The sequence below is a fragment of the Danio rerio genome, chromosome 17, assembly GCF_052040795.2.
Source record: "Danio rerio strain M-AB ecotype USA chromosome 17, GRCz13ab, whole genome shotgun sequence".
Classification (NCBI taxonomy): Eukaryota; Metazoa; Chordata; class Actinopteri; order Cypriniformes; family Danionidae; genus Danio; species Danio rerio.
The window spans coordinates 59196623-59217609 of NC_141037.1; the positions used below are offsets into that span (position 1 = coordinate 59196623).

The 20987-nt window shown below is 40.3% G+C and overlaps 1 protein-coding gene across 4 annotated transcripts in view; it reads left to right on the plus strand.

The window, feature by feature from the left end:
* The window catches only part of dph6 (diphthamine biosynthesis 6), a gene marked incomplete in the record, with an annotated part of 75897 nt that overhangs the window by 45305 nt on the left and 9605 nt on the right, over window positions 1–20987 (plus strand). For 2 of the 4 annotated variants that reach the window (NM_001442332.1, NM_001442333.1), the window contains 2 exon segments: window positions 16753–16992; window positions 19988–20324. In NM_001442332.1, the coding sequence (NP_001429261.1) occupies window positions 16753–16992; window positions 19988–20324 (577 nt within the window). 4 annotated transcript variants of the gene reach the window in all.

The window sequence follows — 20987 nt, forward strand, 5'->3', positions numbered from 1 at the left end:
CGCACACACACTACTGGGGTTAACCCCGCATACAGGTGAGTTTTGCAGGATAGCTGCACTGTAAATGAAGGAAAGATTTCTCCGAGCTCAATAGGGAAGGAATCTATTTCCCTCATAAGAGTCGATTAGGCTTGGGTTGTTTAGCAGATGGCTGGCTTGACCCTTCATTAACCAGAAACATCGTTAGCAGCAGCGCGAGCGCTAAATTCCACGCAAACATTTGCTGATTTAATGTTTCCTGCTCCCGAAAATCCCCTTGGAAGAGCATCGGCTGTCCTAACACAATCCAAAACACACCGCTGTTAAATCACAATCAGCACACTACCCAGGGATCTGGCACACACACACACACACACACACACACACACTTTAATAATCCAATTTAGCCTCCGCCAGGGCCATGTAGTCGCGTTAGTCCCAGTTTTGGGAATACGCCCACTGCGTCGGGAGGCTCGCTTTATTCCCGGGGTTTGGATTTGCATTGGGAAAAATGGGGATCTGACGCCCACAATTACAGTCAAAAGAGGAAGCGCAGGCCTGTGCGGCAGGAACATGTCTATAATCTGCTTAAGGAGGGAAATCCATTAAAACAATGAGCTGAAGAGCCCAAATCTGTGACTGAACACACCACACCAGCGCTGGTGTTTTAGCATCTCAATCACACACACACACACACACACACACACACATCATCATCATCATCATCATCATCATCAGCCTCTTCAGCTCGCCACAGATGTGTTATTTAATCAGAAATACTGATAATATAAAATAAACTAATAGTTTTAGTCAATACTGAGGCTTTCTGTGGGAATATATTGTACATTGTCATTTATATCTTTATTATTATATTTATTATTATTGTTGTTATTATTAATATAATTTATTGATATTATTTTTATTATAAATTATTATTATTATGATTATTTGTTAATCATTTTTATTATTGTTGTTGTTATTATTATGATTTTATTATTATTATTATTATTATTATTATTTTATCATTATTATTATTATTATTTTATCATTATTATTATTATTATTATAGGATGGTACAATGGTCAGCACTGTGGTCTCACAGCAAGAAGGTTGCTGTTTCGAGTCTCGGCTGGATCAGTTGGTGTTTCTGTGTGGAGTTTGCATGTTTTCCCCGTGTTGGCGTGGGTTTCCTCTGGATGCTCCGGTTTCCCCCACAGTCCAAACACATGAAGATTAACTAGCAGAAATATGATTTGTTGTCATAATAGCAAAAATCAGCTATTAGAAATTAGTTATGAACTATTAGGTTTAAAAATGTGCCTCTCTGTTAAACAGCAAAAATTAAATAATATTAATGGAGAGCTAATCATTTTGTATCAAATTGAAAAATGCTGCTTCATTTATTATTATTTTTTATAATTTTTTGTTATAATTATTATTTATTATTATTAATATTATTGTTTTTATTATTGTTGTTGTTATTATCATTTGTTATTATCAATAATGTTATTATTGTTGTTGTTGTTTTTTATATTATTATTATTTGTTATTATTTTTATTATTATTAATGTTATTATTATTTGTTATTATTTATTATTATTTTATTATTATTACTTGTTATTATTTTTAATAATTTTATTGTTATGTTATTATTATTATTATTATCATTTGTTATTATTTATATTATTATTAATGCTATTACTATTTGTTATTATTTATATTGGTGTTATTTTATTATTATAATTTGTTATGATTTTTTATTATTATTATTATTTGTTATTATTATCATTTGTTATTTTTTGTGTTATTATTGTTATTATTATTATTATCATTTGTTGTTATTATTAATCATGTTATTATTATTATTATTATTATTACTGTTATTATTGTTATTTGGTATTATTTATATTAATAATAATATATTAATATTGTTAGTCATCAATATTATTATTATTATCATCATCATTATGATCAATAACAATAATTAATAAAAACATTCCCCCAAATAATGGTTTATTAGGATTACATCTCTGTATCCACAAAACATGTAGCGTCACAACTGATTTTAAAGCTGAAAATGATCATAAAAGTTCTTGAAATCATGATATTTTCTGTTTTCTGAAGCAACACGTAACACAAACAGCTGAATATTCATCTTCAGCTCACAGTGATAAATCAGACCTGAGCATACACACTGACACAGAGGCAGGTCTTCTCTCCTGTGCATCTTCAATTAGCAGCGGCGGTTAATGAGTGTGTCTCTGGGAAGCAGGTGTGTGCTGCGTGTTCAGATTAATTAGCGGTGTGTGTGTGTGTGTGTGTAAACGCGGCGATCTCCTCCATTTCTCATCAGCGCCCGCGGTGTTCTGCTTTCGCCATCATCTATTACAGCTCTGCTTTTATCTCCGCTCACCCTTGTCATACTTTATGGATTTGTTGATAAACGCGGCCGATGCTTCATAAATGTCTCTATTTTCTAGTCTATTAACATTAGTTGAGGAGCGCTGATAGAGGAGGAGGCGGGAAATAATGCAGCGCTGCGGGCACCAGCTCTCCAGCCACAGCCGCAAACAATACCAGAATACCAGGAGACCTTCAGCTCTGATCACACAGCCAGAGATCAGCACCGGCGCACCGCACACACACACTCACACACTCCAGATGCAGAGAAATGAGCTTTTGTAGCATGCACATCTACAATCACACACACACACACACACACACACACTCACACACACTCACACACTCCAGATGCAAAGAAATGAGCTTTTGTAGCATGCACATCTACAATCACACACACACACACACACACACACACTCACACACACTCACACACTCCAGATGCAAAGAAATGAGCTTTTGTAGCATGCACATCTACAATCACACACACACACACACACACACACACACTCACACACACTCACACACTCCAGATGCAAAGAAATGAGCTTTTGTAGCATGCACATCTACAATCACACACACACACACACACACACTCACACACACTCACACACTCCAGATGCAGAGAAATGAGCTTTTGTAGCATGCACATCTACAATCACACACACACACACACACTCACACACACTCACACACTCCAGATGCAGAGAAATGAGCTTTTGTAGCATGCACATCTACAATCACACACACACACACACATATTGCAATATATAGCTGTCATGAAGGCTAATATTAGCCATATACACCAACATCTTCTCTTGCACCAGGCTGTAAACACCACTCTCTCTCTCTCTCTCTCTCTCTCTCTCTCTCTCTCTCTCTCTCTCTCTCTCTCCCTCTCTCTCTCTCTCTCTGTCTCTCTCTCTCTCTCTCTCTCTCTCTCTCTCTCTCTGTCTCTCTCTCTCTCTCCCTCTCTCTCTCTCTCTCTCTCTCTCTCTCTCTCTCTCTCTCTCTCTCTCTCTCTCTCTCTCTCTCTCTCTCTCTCTCTCTCTCTCTCTCTCTCTCTCTCTCTCTCTCTGCTGTAATGTCAGTGTTTTAACATTGGAGTCTATGGAAATGTGCTGTGTTTTGTAGCCGCCCCCAGTGGCCAGTCAGTGAACTGCAGTGTCAGTTACTTCTGTTAGTCTTAACCTGTGTGCTTAACAAGCAGCACCTACTGACCCATTGGGCTAACCAGCAACACCTACTGACCCCCAGGGGTTAACTAGCAGCTCGGACTGACCTGTTTGTGGATGATGTCCATGTGTGTCTGGAGTGAGTCACTGCTGAGTGTGTGTGTGTGTATGCGTGCATGTGCAGGTAGATGCAGAGTCAGAGCCTGAATCAGAGTCCAAAGGCTTGTGTGTGTGTGTGTGTGTGTGTGTGTGTGTGTGTGTGTGTGTGTGTGTGTGTGTGTGTGTGTGTGTGCTGAAAGCAGCGAGTGCTGTCCACTCCGATCACATCCAACAGACCATTCCTATGGCAACAAGACTGTGTCCAGCGAGTGATGGGACACACAGTGACACCGCTGGAGCATTGGTTTAATATATATGTGTGTATTTTATATTCATAATTGCTGTATGTGCATATCAGTGCATGCAGGTGGATTCTGCAGGATCTTCCTTTAGTTTAGCAGCTGTAAATGACTGATTTTGTGATGCCTTTTCTCAAAACCTGTCATGAGCTGCTTCAAGTCTTGTAAATATGGATATTTGATTATATATGTGAAGGAGCTGCTGTTTAAATGTATATCAAAAACGTACGAGACACATTTTACAGAATAAAGCTGTAACTCTGCCAATCAAAAGCAGAACACATGACAGGATTATATTAGACTGATATTCAATAAATCAGAATATGCTGATAATGAACATGCAGAATATTAATATCACTGATACGGTCAATAACTGTGTATTATTCAGACTTCCAGAGTGCTTTTAAACTGTATTTACAGCAGTGTTCATAATGGAGACTTTATTGCTTAAATAGATTCAGCTTAGTTAATCTGGGGTCGCCACAGTGGAATGAACCGACAACTCATTTATTCTTTCATTTTCTTTTCAGCTTAGTCCCTTTATTAATCTGGGGTCGCCACAGTGGAATGAACCGCCCATTCATTCATTCATTCATTCATTCATTCATTTTCGGCTAAGTCCCTTTGTTAATCTGGGATCGCCACAGAGGAATGAACCACCAACTCATTCATTCGTTCATTTTCTTTTCGTTTTGTTGTTTTATTAATCAGGGGACGCCACAGCGAAAAGAACCACCAACTCATCCAGCATATGTTTTACGCAGCGGATGCCCTTCCAGCTGCAACCAATCACTGGGAAACACCCATACACATACCCTACGGACAATTTAGCCTACCCAATTCATCTGTACCGCATGTGTTTGGACTTTGGGGGAAACCAGAGCACCCGGAGGAAACCCATCTCCATGAGGAGAACATGCAAACTCCACACAGAAACGCCAACTGACCCAGCCAGGACTCGAACCAGTGACCTTCTTGCTCTTCTTGCTGAACACTGAGCCACCGTGCCGCCCAATATTATAATATGTGTATGTCATTTATTTTGTTACGTTTATTAATTTTCGATGAAGCTCGTGATCATAATGAATATATAATTATGATTCTGTTTATAATTATTTGCATATGCATTTTAATGGTTAGTGACTCACAATAATTATTTATAATTATTGTGAGTGTTCATTTGAATATTTTTGTTATAAACACAATAACGACTGCCTTAATAATAGATCTTGAAAACTGAAGTGCATCACTAATAATGTATTGATAACGCTGTTACTAATATTCAGCTTAAATCTGATTTATAGCACACTTTAAACCGACAAAGTTGACCAAAGTGCTCACAAGTAATGCCAAAACCAAAGCAAAACACACACTTCATTTATTAAAATGGCCACATGGTGGCTCAAGAAGGTCTCTGGTTTGACTCTCGGCTGGGTCAGTTGGTGTTTCTGTGTGGAGTTTGCATGTTCTCCCCGTGTTGGCGTGGGTTTCCTCCGGGTGCTCCGGTTTCCCCCACAGTCCAAACACATGCGCTATAGGGGGACTGATCAACTACACTGGCCACAGTGTATGGGTGTTTCCCAGTACTGGGTTGCAGCTGGAAGGGCATCCGCTGTGTAAAGCATATGCTGGAATAGTTGTCGGTTCATTCCGCTGTGTTGACCTCTGATAGTTAAGGGACTAAGCTGAAGGAGGATGGTATTTATGAATGTAAACAGTGCAGGTGTTGTTGTAGCTGCCGTTATAGAGTGGTTATGCTTGATTATTAACGGAGTTATTATTGATTATGGGCTTGATATAAAGTGTGTTGCGCTTGTTATGTGTTTATATGCACATGCTGTGTGTGTTATTATGTAATAAAAGTAAGATTGTCATAGTACATCATCAAATATCTGTCAATTTAGCCCACAAAAATATAATGAAGATGTTTAAACACCTGAGAATTATTATGTGGTTATTATAATGTTAATATTACACTGTTACTGTTATTACATTTAATACAATAATGTAGTAAAATTCCATAATTATTGAGAATATACTACATATATTACATTAGAAGCATTCTGCTGCTGGTGTGTGTGTGTGTGTGTACGGTGCAGTCACACTGCCCTCTGCTGCTCCACTGATGGAACTGCATGTGTGTGTGTGTGTGTGTGTGTGTGTGTGTGTGTGTGTGCATGAGCTGTAGGCTTGTTCTGTGTGTGATGGGTGTGTGTGTGTGTGTGTGTGTGTGTGATGAGACTCGGGTTGACATGTTTCCCCCAGTGTGGCGTTTTCAGACCCGCTCAGACCGGACCGGGACCCTCAGACCCCCATCCGTCCGTCCTCAGAGCCCCATGAAGGCATGAGTCCATCACAGTCTCAGACCCCCATCAGTGTCCCGTTCAGAGGCGTGTGTGCAGATCATGCGCTGCGACACCACGGCCCTCGGCCCTCTCCGCATTAGCCAGATTAGCTGTGAGCGCGGGGCGCGGGATGATGGAGTTTGTCATCATTTGCATTGTGCTGGAAACATCCTGCTTGATCGAGCGAGGCGTGGAGCGGCCTGTCATGTCCCGCGGCCGGGTCCACACACACTCCTGTCCAGAACACACACCAGCCGCTCGTCTGCAGCCCGTCACTGACAGCAGAGCCCAGATCAGGGGGGTCTCCTCTTCTTTACGAGGGTCTGAGGTTCAGATTCTGCTTCAGTTTGTTTTTATTAGTATTATTCAAGGAGAAACACACACACACACACACAAATACACACACACACACATGCTCACACACAAAATACACACACACACACACACACATGCTCACACACAAAATACACACACACACACATGCTCACACACAAAATACACACACACACACACACACACACACACACATGCTCACACACAAAATACACACACACACACACACATGCTCACACACAAAATACACACACACACACACACATGCTCACACACAAAATACACAACGCACAAACACACACACACACACACACATGCTCACACACAAAATACACACACACGCTCACACACTGACACACACATACACACACACACGCTCACACACAAAATACACACTGACACACACACACACGCTCACACACAAAATACACACTGACACACACACACATGCTCACACACAAAATACACACACACGTGTATGTGTGTGCGCGTGTGTGGACGTGTGCACATTGGTGTGTGTGTGTGTGTGTTTGCGCACATGTGTGTTCATGCATGTGTGTGTGTGTGTGTGTGTGTGTGTGTGTGTGTGTGTGTGTGTGTGTGTGTGTGTGTGTTATCCTGTTACTCTGCATGACCTTGCTCCTCACAGCCGACAGATAGGACTAGTGTGTTTGTGTGTGTGTGTGTGTGTGTGTTTGTTTGTGTATGGGTGAGTGTGTATGTGTGTGTGTGTGTGTGTGTGTGTGTGTGTGTGTGTGTATGTGTGTGTGTTTGTTTGTGTATGGGTGAGTGTGTATGTGTGTGTGTGTGTGTGTATGTGTGTGTGTGTGTGTGTGTGTGTGTGTGTGTGTGTGTGTGTGTGTGTGTGTTTGACAGAAGAGGACATGACAGCGCTGCTCATCTGTCTCTGGGCATCTTCAGCTCAGACACACCCACTCTTCCTCTTCTTCCTCTTCCTCTTCTTCTTCATATCTGTGCGCTTCTCCTTTGTGCAGCTATTATTAGCCTGCTGGAGTAACACTGATCTACGCTGACACACACACACACACACAGACCAGGCGTGAGGATGCGTGTCTCGTCAGCAGCAGTAATAATAATCAGAATATTCATAATGCTCAGGAATACTTGATCATGATTGGTCAGTGTAACGATAATATTAGACTAGATGTTCTTCAAGACACTAGTGTTCAGCTCACAGTCACATGTAAAGGCTTCACTAGGGTAATTATGGTAAAGTTAGGGTAATTAGGCAAGTCATTGTATTTCAGTATGATGCAGGGTTTTGCTCTGGAGACAGTGGACAGTGCTTTAGAGGGTTTATAATAATAATAATCATAACCCTCTTCTCTTATTTTTATTAATCTGTGTTTATTCCAGCTGAACTGAAGGCAGCAGTATGAGAGCAGATGCTGTGATGAACAGCTCTTGGTTAATATCTGTAAGTGTATTACAGTTTGACAGCAGGACCGATCGTGTTCCCTCAGCTCGATGACACCTGATGGGAGGATGGAGGGTGTAACCCCGCTGTCCCGGCCACACTCCCTCCATCAGCCCTTACCCATCATGCCCATCCCCTGATCAAAATCTGCTATGTAGCGGGGGGAAAGAAAAACATTTTCTTCGGATGCTGGATTCGAATCGGGTTCATGATCGATCACATCAAGACATGTTGCCATGCGCTTTATGAGCTCCACCACTCCCGCTGCTGTCTCTTGCGCTCTTGTTGTCTATGTCAGTCTGACTGTGATGGGCGGGAATCACTCAACAGCTCATTCCACCGAGGTGTGCTGTAGCACTAAGCCTCAATAAACACTCCAAAATCTGCATCCCCCCTCGCCGGGGCCCCAAGTGCGCACGGGCTCCTGGGCCTGTGTCCATTATGCCTATTGGTTAATCCGGCCCTGAAAGCTGTCCTGACTGTAGCCTGACGCTGATGCGAATGTTATTAAGTGTTTTGGTTGGTTCCAACTGGTTCTGTTCTGCTGGTCTGGTGGGACACAGAGCCAAAATGGCAGAAAATGCTACAATGGATCCTTATAACATCAGTCTACGCCAAAGGAAGCACACTACAGCTAAGAACACACCCTAAGATGCAGGAGTAGTGTGCACACTAGGCCAAACCAGTACTAAGCTTAGCAGTTGAACCCGTGTGTGCTGTTGGGTCGTTTTCATCCACTCTTGCTGATCTTTAGACTTAACTTGGCCTCAGCTTTCTCTGTGTTTCAGCAAATGGGATGATTTTACTGACAGATCTTATTTTGACAGATATTTTGGGGAAACTCAACACTCTGTTCACACTGACTCCCCTTTGCTGATGTTCGGGGCTGTTTTTGCCCCATTGACTTCCATTATAATCACATTTATTGACTGCACAGCCACGACAGCAGATATAGTCATGCATTCTTGATTGCTGCGGGTTTCTCTTGTTGGGAAGAGGGACAGTTAGCCATTTGTACTGTTGATCATCAGTTAAAGTGCCAAAAAATCATAGATTCTGGCGTTTATATGGAGTTATAGATATAAAATATAGAAGTCAGCACAGGCTGATCTGAAGGGTTAATGCTGCCGACTGATGATCAACAGGAGAAATCACACATTTGACTTCTTCCCAACAGGGAATGCATGACTATATCTGCTGTCGTGGGTTTGCAGTCAATAAATGTGATTATAATGGAGGTCAGTGGGGTAAAAACAGCCCCCAACATCAGCAAAGGGGAGTCAGTTTGAACAATACACAAGGGTTAAAACTAAAACACACACTTATTTCATCATCATCATCATCATCATCATCACAGAATGGTGAGCCCAGCAGTGTGTGTGTGTGTGTGTGTGTGTGTGTGTGTGTGTGTGTGTGTGTGTGTGTGTGTGTGTGTGTGTGTGTGTGTGTGTGTTGTTCCTCACAGGATCAATTATGCATGAAGGCGGAGCGTGTGTGAGCGTCCATTAGCATACCATTTTTAATCCTCGTCCTTGACCGTTCGTCAATAGCAGGTCACTTTAGCAGGAATATCCGTGGCTAATGTCACCTCCACAGCCACAAACAAACAAATAAGAGCCCTACACCGCCGAGATTTCACTCACACACAATTAACACACTCTTCATTTACATGCGTCTGTCATTGACACGCGTCTTTCCTTCAGGATTTTCACCTTTCAGCGCTCGTCGGCTTCTGAAGGCCTTCGAGATGTGAGATGCTGATTGATAATGCATGAGGAGGGGAAAAGCCTTGCAGTTGTGCTGAAAACTGTGCTGTTTACTGGGAGTTAAGTGGACATGGCGCCACAGCTTGACCCCTGTGAATATTTATAATCTCTCTCTCTCTCTCTCTCTCTCTCTCTCTCTCTCTCTGCACTTTGGATTACACACACATGCAGAATTATGCTTGTTGGTGAGATTTTGGAGATCATTGGAGTCATAAATACAAAATGAGTCAATCTAAAATGATCAGAAAATAATAAATAAACGTGACGAAAGCAAGAGTGGTGCAATAAAATATACAAGCTAATAGAGTTGACAAAATCACTAAGAATAATAATGTAGAAAGTTTATTAATAATAATAATAATTTTTTCACAATATACAGTCTAAAATAGAGCTTCTGGGTATTAAAATACAAGTCAATAAAAATGTATTATTGATGTTGTTGGTATTATTGTTATTATGTATTATAATTTTTTATTGGTATTATTATCATCATCATTATTATTGTCATTATTATTATTCATTATTATTTTTTTAATGTTATTATTCATTCATTCATTCATTTTCTTGTCAGCTTAGTCCCTTTATTAATCCGGGTCGCCACAGCGGAATGAACCGCCAACTTATCCAGCATGTTTTTACGCAGCGGATCCCCTTCCAGCCGCAACCCATCTCTGGGAAACATCCACACACACACTCTCATACACTACGGATAATTTAGCCTACCCAATTCCCCTGTACTGCATGTGTTTGGACTGTGGGGGAAACCAGAGCACCCGGAGAAAACCCACGCGAACACAGGGAGAACATGCAAACTCCACACAGAAACACCAACTGAGCCAGCCGGGGCTCAAACCAGCGACCTTCTTGCTGTGAGGCGACAGCCCTACTTACTGCATTGCATTATTATTATTATTATTGTTATAATTATTGTTTTTATTGTTATTATTATTATTATTATCATTATTATAATTGTTGTTATTATTATTATCACTATTATTATTATCATTGTTATTATTATTATTATCATTATTATTATTGTTGTTATTATTATTATCACTATTATTATTATCATTGTTATTATTATTATCATTATCATTATTATTATTATTATTATTATTATTATTATTATCACTATTATTTTGTAACTCCTAAAATAAGTGTAACCTCAGTGCACAGGATATGTAATTCTATATTAATTTTTGGTTTATACAGAATAAGACTGTGTGTGTTGCTTTTTCAACAAATTAAATCTTTTTCTCTTCTCCAAAAGCAGCTGGAATAAGTTTTTCATTTATTTATTATTTCTCATTTTCATTCAAATATTTAAAAGCAAATGAAAATGAGTAATGACTATAAACATTTTTTGACAAATGAAGAGAATTGACAACAGCAAAATCACTCAAGTTTAAGAAATGGAAAATGTATTATTAATAACAATAAAAATAATGTACTAATTTCAACAATAATAATAATAACAACAGTCTAAAATAACACTTAACATTAGACTTCAGTTCATCAAATGTATTTCATTATTTGCATATAATAATAATATACAATTATTGTATTATACCAATTAATTATTATAATATCCTATTATTATATTATACCAGCATAATCATATTTATAATAACATTAATTACAGTCTAAAATAACATATAACCTTAAACTTCAGTTCATTGGATATATTTATTTATGTATAATAATTATATACAATTAATATCGCCTCACAGCAAGAAGGTCTCTGGTTTGAGTCTCGGCTGGGTCAGTTGGTGTTTCTGTGTGGAGTTTGCATGTTCTCCCCATGTTGGTGTGGGTTTCCTCCGGGTGCTCCGGTTTCCCCCACAGTCCAAACACATGCGCTATAGGGGAACTGATCAACTACACTGACCGTAGTGTATGATAAAATATGGGTGTTTCCCAGTGCTAGGTTGCAGCTGCAAGGGCATTCGCTGTGTAAAACATATGCTGGATAAGTTGGCGGTTCATTCCACTGTGACGACCCCTGATTAATAAGGGGACTAAGCTGAAGGTAAATTAATGAATAACAGACTTTTAAATCATCAGGTGTATTTTATCTATTTATTTTTTTCTTTTTTTTAATAATATATTAATAATAGTAAAACATCATAATAATATTTATGATAATAATAATAATAATAATAAAGTAATCTAACAAAATCTCTTAAAAGATTTCAGGTCATTGGATGTATATTATTTATATTTTTATTTATAATATACTATTATTATATTATACCAACATAATAATATTTATATTAATAATAATTATTATTATTACAAATCTAAAATTATTCTTAACATTAGACTTCAGTGCATTGGATGTAATTTTTTAATTTTTTAATAATAATAATATTAATAATATACCAACAATAATATTTCTAATAATAACAATAATTGTCTAAATTAATATTTGACTTCAGTTTATCGAATGTTTTCATATTTAATATTTATTTGTTTCATAAACAGCATGTTGTTTGTCTACACTGGGTGCTTTTACAATAAAAATAAATAACTATAAATGTTAAATAATGCAGTATTATATTATTATAACAATTAATAATAATAATAATAATAATTTAAAATAACTTAACATTCAGTGCATAAGATGTATTCATTAATATATTTGTTAAATTAATTATTTATGAAGTTAGTTAGTTAGTTAGTTAGTTAGTTAGTTAGTTAGTTAGTTAGTTAGTTAGTTAGTTAGTTGGTGGATGGGTTAGTTAGTTAGTTAGTGCATAAACAACATCCAGTCGTTCTTTTAAAGCTGTGTGTCTAGACGGTGCAGTTCTGCAGCAAACACGCCTGTCAGATTCATCAGAGTCTCAGAAGCAGCTGAACTCCCAGCGCCGTCCTCACGAGGAGCTCAAAGCAGCAGACCAAGAGGGAAAAGGGTCTTAAAGTTGCTCTTTCCTAAAACACTTTTGCCGTCTGCAAAGAGTTAAATGAAACGCAGTGCCGTAGCTTGACCCCTATGAATATTAATGAGGCTCTATTAAAAATGCATGCGGCGTTGTAGTTGTTGATCAGATTTTGGACGCCCATGCAAATTGGCCTGTCTTCCTTGTCAAGCGGCAGGATGAATAATGTAGTTGTGTTGTATATTCAGCGACGCGCCATTGACAGTCAATTAACAAGTTTGATTGGTGTGTGAACTCATTCTTTTGAACTGTTAATTTTATGTAAATAGTATTCCCCCGTCTCCTCCTCCTCCCCGAAGTACCTGCGCACGGCTCTTAATAATTGATCACGCCACACCTGTTCTTTATTACGCCAGTATTATAATCGCCAAGAGCTCTCGCTTTTGATATTCAAATGCACAAACGTGAGGGATTTTACTGAAGGCCGGTTCTCTGAGTGTGTGTGTGCGTGTGTGTGTGTGTGTGTGTGTGTGTATATATATATATATGTGTGTGTGTGTGTGTGTGCGCGCGACTCCATCTTGGATTATGTTTGGATGGTGTTATAATACCATAAACTTTCACAGACTCATTTAGTCCTTCGTTTAGTCAAATATTTCCCACATACTGTTTCTCAGATGCAGGAGTTGTTCACAGTGTTTCCGCTAATCTCTGTTCTTCTGGAGAAAGTCTGATGTGTTTTATTTGGGCTAGAGTAAAAGCAGTGTTTAATAGTGTTAAAGTCATGTTAAGCTCAATATTATTCTCCCCTTCAGCAATATTAGTGTTGGATTGTCTCCAGAACAAACCACTGTTATACAATGACTTGCCTAATTACCCTAACTTTACCCTAATTACCCTAGTGAAGCCTTTACATGTCACTGTAAGCTGAACACTAGTGTCTTGAAGAAGATCTAGTCTAATATGATGTGCTGTCATCATGATGAAGAGGAAACACATCAGCTATTAGAGATGAGTTATGAACACTGTTATGATGAGAGATGTGCTGAAATTGAGGGATGAATATAGAGGAGGTTGAACAATTCTGACTTGTGTATATATTTATATAGTTTTCTATTGATTTAATTAATAATATGAACTAATTTGCAAATGTTTATATTAGGGCTTCATGATACTGGAAAAATATGAGATTTTGTTGTTGTTTGGATATGATATAACAGTTCCCTTGATGAATGCTATTTTTGTTAGCTATGTTTTTGTCATTTATTTATTTATTATTAAAATAAACAACCATTTTCCAGATCTAATTCAGTCTAAAAAACTGTCCAACATTTGTCATATCGTTTATCTATCATAGACCCGGCGCAAGACATGTTTGGCATGATTTATTGCTATTTTCAGAGCAGCGCAACACTCAGTTTTAACATTGTTTAAATAGAAATGATTCACTGTGGGGTTTTGGAGACGTCTGCATCAGCATATGTGGATAAGAACAGGACGTGTGTTTGGATATAGCTCAGTTTTCTGACCACACTTCATTATTATTGTTCATTTATTCCTCTGCTGGAGATTAGAGCTGAACTTAGAAATAGTTTGGAAGGAAATCTGTGTTTAACAAAGGAGATGAAACATGTGGGCTGATGGATGTGTTCAGTGGAGTGAGTGTCCACCGTTTCCTCACTCCACCAAAGTAAAGGAGTAAAGAGAAAGTAAAGAAGCTGAATGGAGGAGGCTCGTTCTTTATCCTGGCGCTGCAGATGCTCTGTTTATCTGTGTTCTCGCTAGTGAAGCGTTCAGCTTTTACACTTACAGAGTCGCCATGTAAATAGCAAATGCACCATGGAGCGACACAACTGACTCTTAAAGGAAATGAGAGACGAGACTCTGATGCAGGTTCTGCTCAAAACACAGCCAGAACTCATGAAGAGGATCAGCACAGCCCTGTTAGAGCATGCGCTGGGGGTGAAGAGTGAATTTATCTGTCCTTAAAACAGAAGTGCATTCAGACAGGCTCTTAACGCTATGCGCCATGAGCTTTAGACTGCTCTTAGATGGATAAAATAGAGCCCTTGTCTTTATAACACTATAATATTATGGCAATAACAATACTTTTGTGATGTGTGATGCAGTCCTAGTTTATTGATTTGAAGGACAGTGATATGTTCTGTCTTTTAGTACTTCAAACAACACTCAAACAGTTATCATCGCTGCTTGTTCACACTGCGTATTTGCCATGAGCTTAAACAACACAATTCTCGAATTTTTGGGGGACAACTCAAATGTGTTATGTTCAATCCACTTACATTTGTAGGAGCGATTAGATGCACTTCATTGATTTGTGTTGAGAAAGCATAAAGGAATTAAGTGCACCCAGCATCATCTGCTGTTCAGTGGATGTAAAGGGATTTACACCTTAAATTAAAGTCACAAAGGTCTTTTTTATTAGGGTTTCAGACACGATGCGCTCATAAATGCACAAATCTGCAGGGCTTCTTGCAGAATTCTGCACAGGAATAACAAAAGATGAGCGCAGCGCCAGTGTGTGTTTGCTGTAGGTGCTGTGGATGGATGTGGCTCTGCGAATAACGCTGGCAGGTAAATGAAGCGCTGATTGATCCGCCGCTGGGAGCCTGCGCTGCGTCCCGGTAATCCAGAGCTGCTGAAGATTCATCAAACATGACAAGTGAAGCCAGCAGCAGGAATCATGGGAAACCCGGATGATTATGGAAACGGATGTGACTATTTGCTCCCTCCAGCAAAGTGGGTTTTGTTGAGCCGTTGTTTCCGAGGCAATGCTCAAATGCTCATTTTGCTCCAGAAACAACATCACAGGCGGTTTCTAAGAGAGGGTCTGAGCCTCCTGCTTCACTCTTGAGCCCTATTAGTATGAGTTTGGAGTGATGTTGAAACTGATTCTAGTGATTAGACCATTTCTAGTTTAAAATAAAGTACAAGCTAGCATGATGGCTCAATGATCAGCACTGTGGCCTCACTGCAAGAAGGTCTCTGGTTTGAGTCTCGGCTGGGTCAGTTGGTGTTTCTGTGTGGAGTTTGCATGTTCTCCCCGTGTTGGTGTGGGTTTCCTCCGGGTGCTCCGGTTTCCCCCACAGTCCAAACACATGCGCTATAGGGGAACTGATCAACTACAGTGGCCGTAGTGTATGAGTGTGTGTGTGTGAATGAGTGTGTATGGATGTTTCTCCTCACCTGCAGTGCTGTGTTGTATGTGCGAGAGCTTCTGCATCTGTATCTGCTGGATTGTGAGTTGATGTGTGGGCTCTCAGCTCATTATCAGGTTGTGAATGCGGATGTCGGAGCTGCACATTTGCTCGTCGTCCGTGTGAAACGGCAGCTGGAGCTGATAAAATAACAATGAAGGTGTAGCGCTTTAATCGAGGCTCTGCTGTTCAACTCAAAAGAGTTGCACCTGTTTAATGTACGGCTCCAGCATTGGCAGGAATCCGGCAGGGTTCATCAGTGGGCTACAGAAAACCACTTGAACCTTCTCCATTTAGATGCGGACACATGGTCAAATGTTGATTAGCCTCAGAACGTCCAACTATATAGAGCTGTTTAAATTATTATTCTTATTATCAATTGATGTATATTCAGTGTCATATATGCACATTTCTGATGTACAGCTGAACTTGTGCTCAATTTTCATTATTTAATTAATTCATTAACACATGTGTTCATAACTCATCTCTAATAGCTGATGTGTTTCCTCTTCTCCATCATATTAGACTAGATGTTCTTCAAGACACTAGTGTTCAGCTTACAGTGACATGTAAAGGCTTCACTAGAGTAATTAGGGTAAAGTTAGGGTAATTAGGCAAGTCATTGTATAACAGTGGTTTGTTCTGGAGACAATCCAACACTAATATTGCTGAAGGGGTGAATAATATTGAGCTTAACATGACTTTAACACTATTAAACACTGCTTTTATTCTAAATGTAAAGATTCACAGTCAGATTATCGTGTGTGTGTGTGTGTGTGTGTGTGTGTGTGTGTGTGTGTGTGTGTGTGTGTGTCTGTCAGGTTGGCGGTGCAGTGTTCTGTGCGGGTCAGATCCCTCTAGTCCCGTGCCGTATGGTTCTGCTGGACGGTCCTCCACTGCTCCAGGCTCAGCTCTGCTTCAGTCACACAGAGAAGGTTCTGGAGGCTGTGAGCTCTGGACTGACGCTGAAGAACGTACTGCAGGCGCACATCTACATCACAGACGTCAAATACAGTTCAGCCGTCAGCGCAGCCTGGAGAACACGACTGCAGGACGCACAGGTGAGCACTCACACACACACACACAAACACACACACACACACACACACAAACACACTCACACACACACACACACACACACACACATGCTCGTTCTGCTGCTTGATGTTGCACACTGATATTTTCATATTATATTTTCTATATGTAATCACATTTGAAAACAGGTAAATTCGAATAGATTAAATCTGCATATTTGCCCACAATCTGAAGTTGTTCTCTGGAGGCAGGTTTATGGCTCAGGGAAATCTCCAGAAACTATAATATGCTCATTTATCACCCCATAAAATAATCTTAAAGTCAGAAGGTCCATATTGACCATAAATATGAATGATCCCAGGCAGCACATCAGTCTGTGTTTGGGCTGCTGATCTCCTGATGATGTGGCTGCTCGTCAGGTCCGGATGATGTAAAACCTGACCTAGAGCACATGCAAATGATAAGGGCGTGGCCTGTGAGTCACCAACAGTCTGCGTTGTGTTCTGATTGGCCTTTAGTCCGCCGGGGTTTTACACTTGCGTGATTTACATGAGAATGATGGTGTCTGCTGCTCATTGTGTGGTCATTCCCATATACTGATCTCTTTTATTTGACTGAGCCTCGGTCTATCCAGATTTTTTAAAGGGCACTGTTATATGCAGTGTTACTACAGAAAGTAAAACAGAAAGAAAAATAACTTGCAAAATTGACGTCAATGACATTAGACATGCTGCTGGATTACTAATATTGAATAAAGACCTCTTTAAAGGGCTACTTAAACAAGGAAAGGCAGAATTATGTGTGAAATAAATGAGATTTAGGTGTAACTGCGGCCTGGAGATGCACAGATGTGCTGACGGGGTCCATCTTTGTGGAGTCTTAATTCGAGACCAGTACAATCCTCTCATCACCGTGTTTGCTCTGAGATAGTGCTGCTTGTTTCCTCTTGCTCTCTGCATTGTTTCATTATTTAATGTTTATTTAAGAGAGCTGGATTAGGGGAAAGCAATTAATCCCAGAGCTCCTTCATGAGTCCGACGTTTATATGCAAATGAAGTGTCCGAGTGAAGCGCAGCTGAGCCAATCAGGAGCTGATCTCAGGGCTGAGCGCTCATCAAACCTGATGCTGTGAGATTCCCACACATATCTTCAGATGTGATCCCATAATTCACTTTGGTGTGGGCCTACTCATCAGATTAATTTGATTAAACTGTAACAAATTAAGATTACTGGTATTAGTGCATAACTTAAAGTCAAAACCTTTTAAAATAAGTGAAAGCAACATGAAACTGTATGTTGTGATGACTTATTGATCATCTATATGTGATCATATATCAGTGTGTTGATGCTGTCACTGGTGATGTGTCTAATAATCATCATCAGCGGGTTGATTCGGTGTGTGTGGATATGATGAAAACAGCTCCTCCAGTCAGAGGAGATGAAGCAGAAGCGTTCATAATGTCTGTAATGGAGTGTGTGATGGAGTTTGCAGGGTTAATTGGCACATGTGTTGTTTGTGGAGAGCGAGACGTGTGTGTTATAGAGACGGTTTAACTTCAGATCAATGCAAACACTGATCACACTCACAACTGCAGGTTATTGAAGTCAACTTTCCCACACGGCTGCTTTAATGAGTGTGTAAACCTTCATGTGTTCAGCTGCTGTTATACAAGCTGACGGATTTCTGTGAAGAGATTAGAGATGAGTCTGACTTATTCTATTATGAGATATTAAAATATCCACAAACTCTGTTCTGCTTTGTGATTTAAATATTTATTGATCTTGTATTAGGAGATTTGAATATTGTAATTAGCTGTGATCTATAACATGTTTAAATGTTGGAGGATTTGTTCTGTATAAAGAATTAAATGGGAATTGATTGTGTTATATTAAAGGATTACATGGATATTGATGTAAAGAGTGTAATCTAAACCTCCTCCACCTGCTGTAAACATCATCTAAACCTCCTCCACCTGCCGTAAACATCATCTAAACCTTATGGCTATAGTAAATGCTGTTGTTTCAGATCTTGTTCTGTTTTTGACATATAAAGTGAGAGTCTGGATGTCACGAGGTCGGCCTTTAAAGTTTACCCTTAAGAGTAAATTCTGTCTTCATTTACTCACCCTTTACCTTTTCCAAACCTGTTGACCACAGCAGAAGATAATCCTGCAGTCGTGTAAGAAGTGATTAACTCTTCATTTTTGAGTGAACTATCCCTTAAAACCACTCTGGATCCGTTATTACGGACCCTGGGAACCATTAGCAGCCTCCCTTCATTACGGCCCCTGTGTGCTGTTAAGTGCTAATCTGTGGCGTATTAAAGCGCAGCCGTCTGAGTGAACACTTTGCTCTGCTTAAAGCTGCTATTGTTTAGTGGCTGAAGTGCTGTGGTGTTGATACGCAATCAGCGCTCGCTGCTTTAATCTGGATATAAGTGCAGCGCCGGTCACCGGGTCGCCACCGGGACGCGGCCCCAAATTGTGAGAAAAGCCTCTCTGATTTATTCGCCGTCTGCTTTCTGAGCGAATCTCGAAATAAAGTGTGTGTAACCCGTCATTACAGCGGTGCGCTGGAGTGGAGGAAAATTGATCCAGCCAATTGAGCAGAGGGTTAAGTGTTTTCGGCCCTGATCGACGGCGCAAACAAAGCGGCGCTTGTGTAAAACACTCATTTGTCGGCCATTAGCAGATGAGACGGTGTTATTTGAGGGCCGCATTGTGTCGCAGAAGACGTTTGAGAGGTGATAATGGCCGCCGCTGAAGAATAAAGATGTTTAACTCTGCAGATGACATCATTTAAGGCCTGAGATGGTGTAGAATGAGCCGCGCGTGTCTGGAATCTCTCTGATCTGGCTTTGTCTCGCCGGTCGCTTGTTGTCAGGCTGCAGGTGATGTCCGTGTGTGTTCATCATGGGGATGAGATAACTCCGCTGTTGTTTTCAGTGTGATGAAGGTGTGTTTTCTTCACTTTGTGTTTGTGTTGTTCTCATGCACTGGTGTGTGTGTGTGTGCTCCTCAGCTCCATCTGCTGGTGGTGTGTGCTCTGCCCAGAGGAGCGCTGCTGGAGCTGCATGTGTCTGCGGTGCAGGACTGTCCCTCAGAGAGAGTGTGTGTGTGTCGGAGCTCCAACGGCCTTGTGGAGTCCCGGCTGCTGCGCTCCGGCTGCGCTCGATACGCCTCTCTGTCTCTGAGTGTGTGTGAGAGCGCAGAGAGTGTGTGTGTGAGCGCCGACAGCCTGCTGCACACACTGATGTCCTGCTACAGCTCTGCGCTTCAGGAGAGTCCCGGGCTGACTGCGCTGTGTGCCAGAGTCTTCTACAGGAGACACCACAACACCAGCACACACATCGCCACAGGTACCACACACACACACACACACACGTATACTGTATATATATCACATCAGATAAAGTTGTGACCGTGTGGAAAACACAAATAAAAACAGAAGGTAGTGATTTCTAGTTTTACTTTGACTTGTATTTCATTGCAGAGAGTGAAAGAAACATCATGAGTGTGTTCCTCATCATTCTTATCGGTTATTTTTTAAGTAAACACATGTGCCAATGTTGGTTCCTGCAGCACACTCCAGAAACAGAGTCAGCAGCAGTTCTGGCCGTGATCAGGTGATCTGCTGGATGATGATGTGATGTCCACAGGTGATGGTGATGGTGATCTGCTCATCAGGAAAGCTCTAGTGCTTTAGGAGCAGAGATGAGTCGAGGATCTCCAGTTTGAGCACAGATATGAGAGGAAAAATACGAGTGTGGGCGTGTATTATGCAAATGAATAACTTTTTGCACATGGAGGCTCATTCAGAACTCTCCAGATTCACTTTCAGAAGAACAAAGGTCCGTCAGGGTTACCTAAATGACTTACATTTGCTCAATGCCAGAATAATGAGAGATTTTGTTAATAATTTCTAGACAGTCAGAAGTTTAAACACATTTCCTTGGTGTTTGTTAGCTTTGCTTTTAAGCTGTATAACTTTGGTCAGATGTTTTGGGTCTCCTTCCACAAGC